We start from the raw sequence: 596 nt of genomic DNA on the forward strand, positions 1-596 counted from the left end.
CTTCCCCCCCCCCCCCCTCCCCCCCCCCCCCCGCCTCTGGTGCCCAGGGAGTCACTTTAGGCCCCGCCCCCAGCCCCGCCCCACACGTGGGCCGGGCCATCACCGCCCACTCCGTCTCACCATTGGACAGCTCAGAGGGCTTCGGGCGCTGATTGGCTGGCATGGCCATCAGTTAGGGTCCAGGCCTTGATAACCCGTCCCCGAGCTCCGAGGGGGCGGGTTTGGTGCGGGCGCGGCGGGGTCTGCTGCTTCAGGTAAAGCACTGGTTTTCGGGGGGCACCGGTGGGGGTTCTGGGGGGTATTAGGAGACGTAGCGGGAAGGGATACTGAACTTCTTGCCCCTCTGCGGGCCCAGCGCCCTGCGATGGGGCGGGCTTCGTGTCCTCTGGCTGGGACCCCTCCCGCACTGGCAGCCCCAGGTGGGCAGCGAGCAGAACTGGGGGGCTCTGGCTTCGTGAGATCGCCCTCCTTCCGCCCTTCAGGACCCCAGTAGGGGGCTTGTCCGCCCCCTAGCGCCCCAACAGACTCCGGGACTTTCCCAGCGTCGCTCCTGGAGAGCTCGGGACCCGGGTCCAGCCCCTCACGCCGGACCTGGG

The 596-nt window shown here is 70.0% G+C and overlaps 1 protein-coding gene across 1 annotated transcript in view; it reads left to right on the plus strand.

Moving 5' to 3' along the window:
- KANK3 (KN motif and ankyrin repeat domains 3) overlaps positions 1–596 on the plus strand; it is a 20,497-nt gene that overhangs the window by 9,863 nt on the left and 10,038 nt on the right. The window contains exon 2 of the mRNA XM_077745695.1: positions 356–419. Coding sequence (XP_077601821.1) covers positions 356–419 — 64 coding nt within the window. The remainder of the gene's footprint in view (positions 1–355; positions 420–596) is intronic.

The sequence above is a fragment of the Crocuta crocuta genome, unplaced genomic scaffold (assembly GCF_008692635.1).
Source record: "Crocuta crocuta isolate KB4526 unplaced genomic scaffold, BGI_CrCroc_1.0 scaffold650, whole genome shotgun sequence".
Lineage (NCBI taxonomy): Eukaryota > Metazoa > Chordata > Mammalia > Carnivora > Hyaenidae > Crocuta > Crocuta crocuta.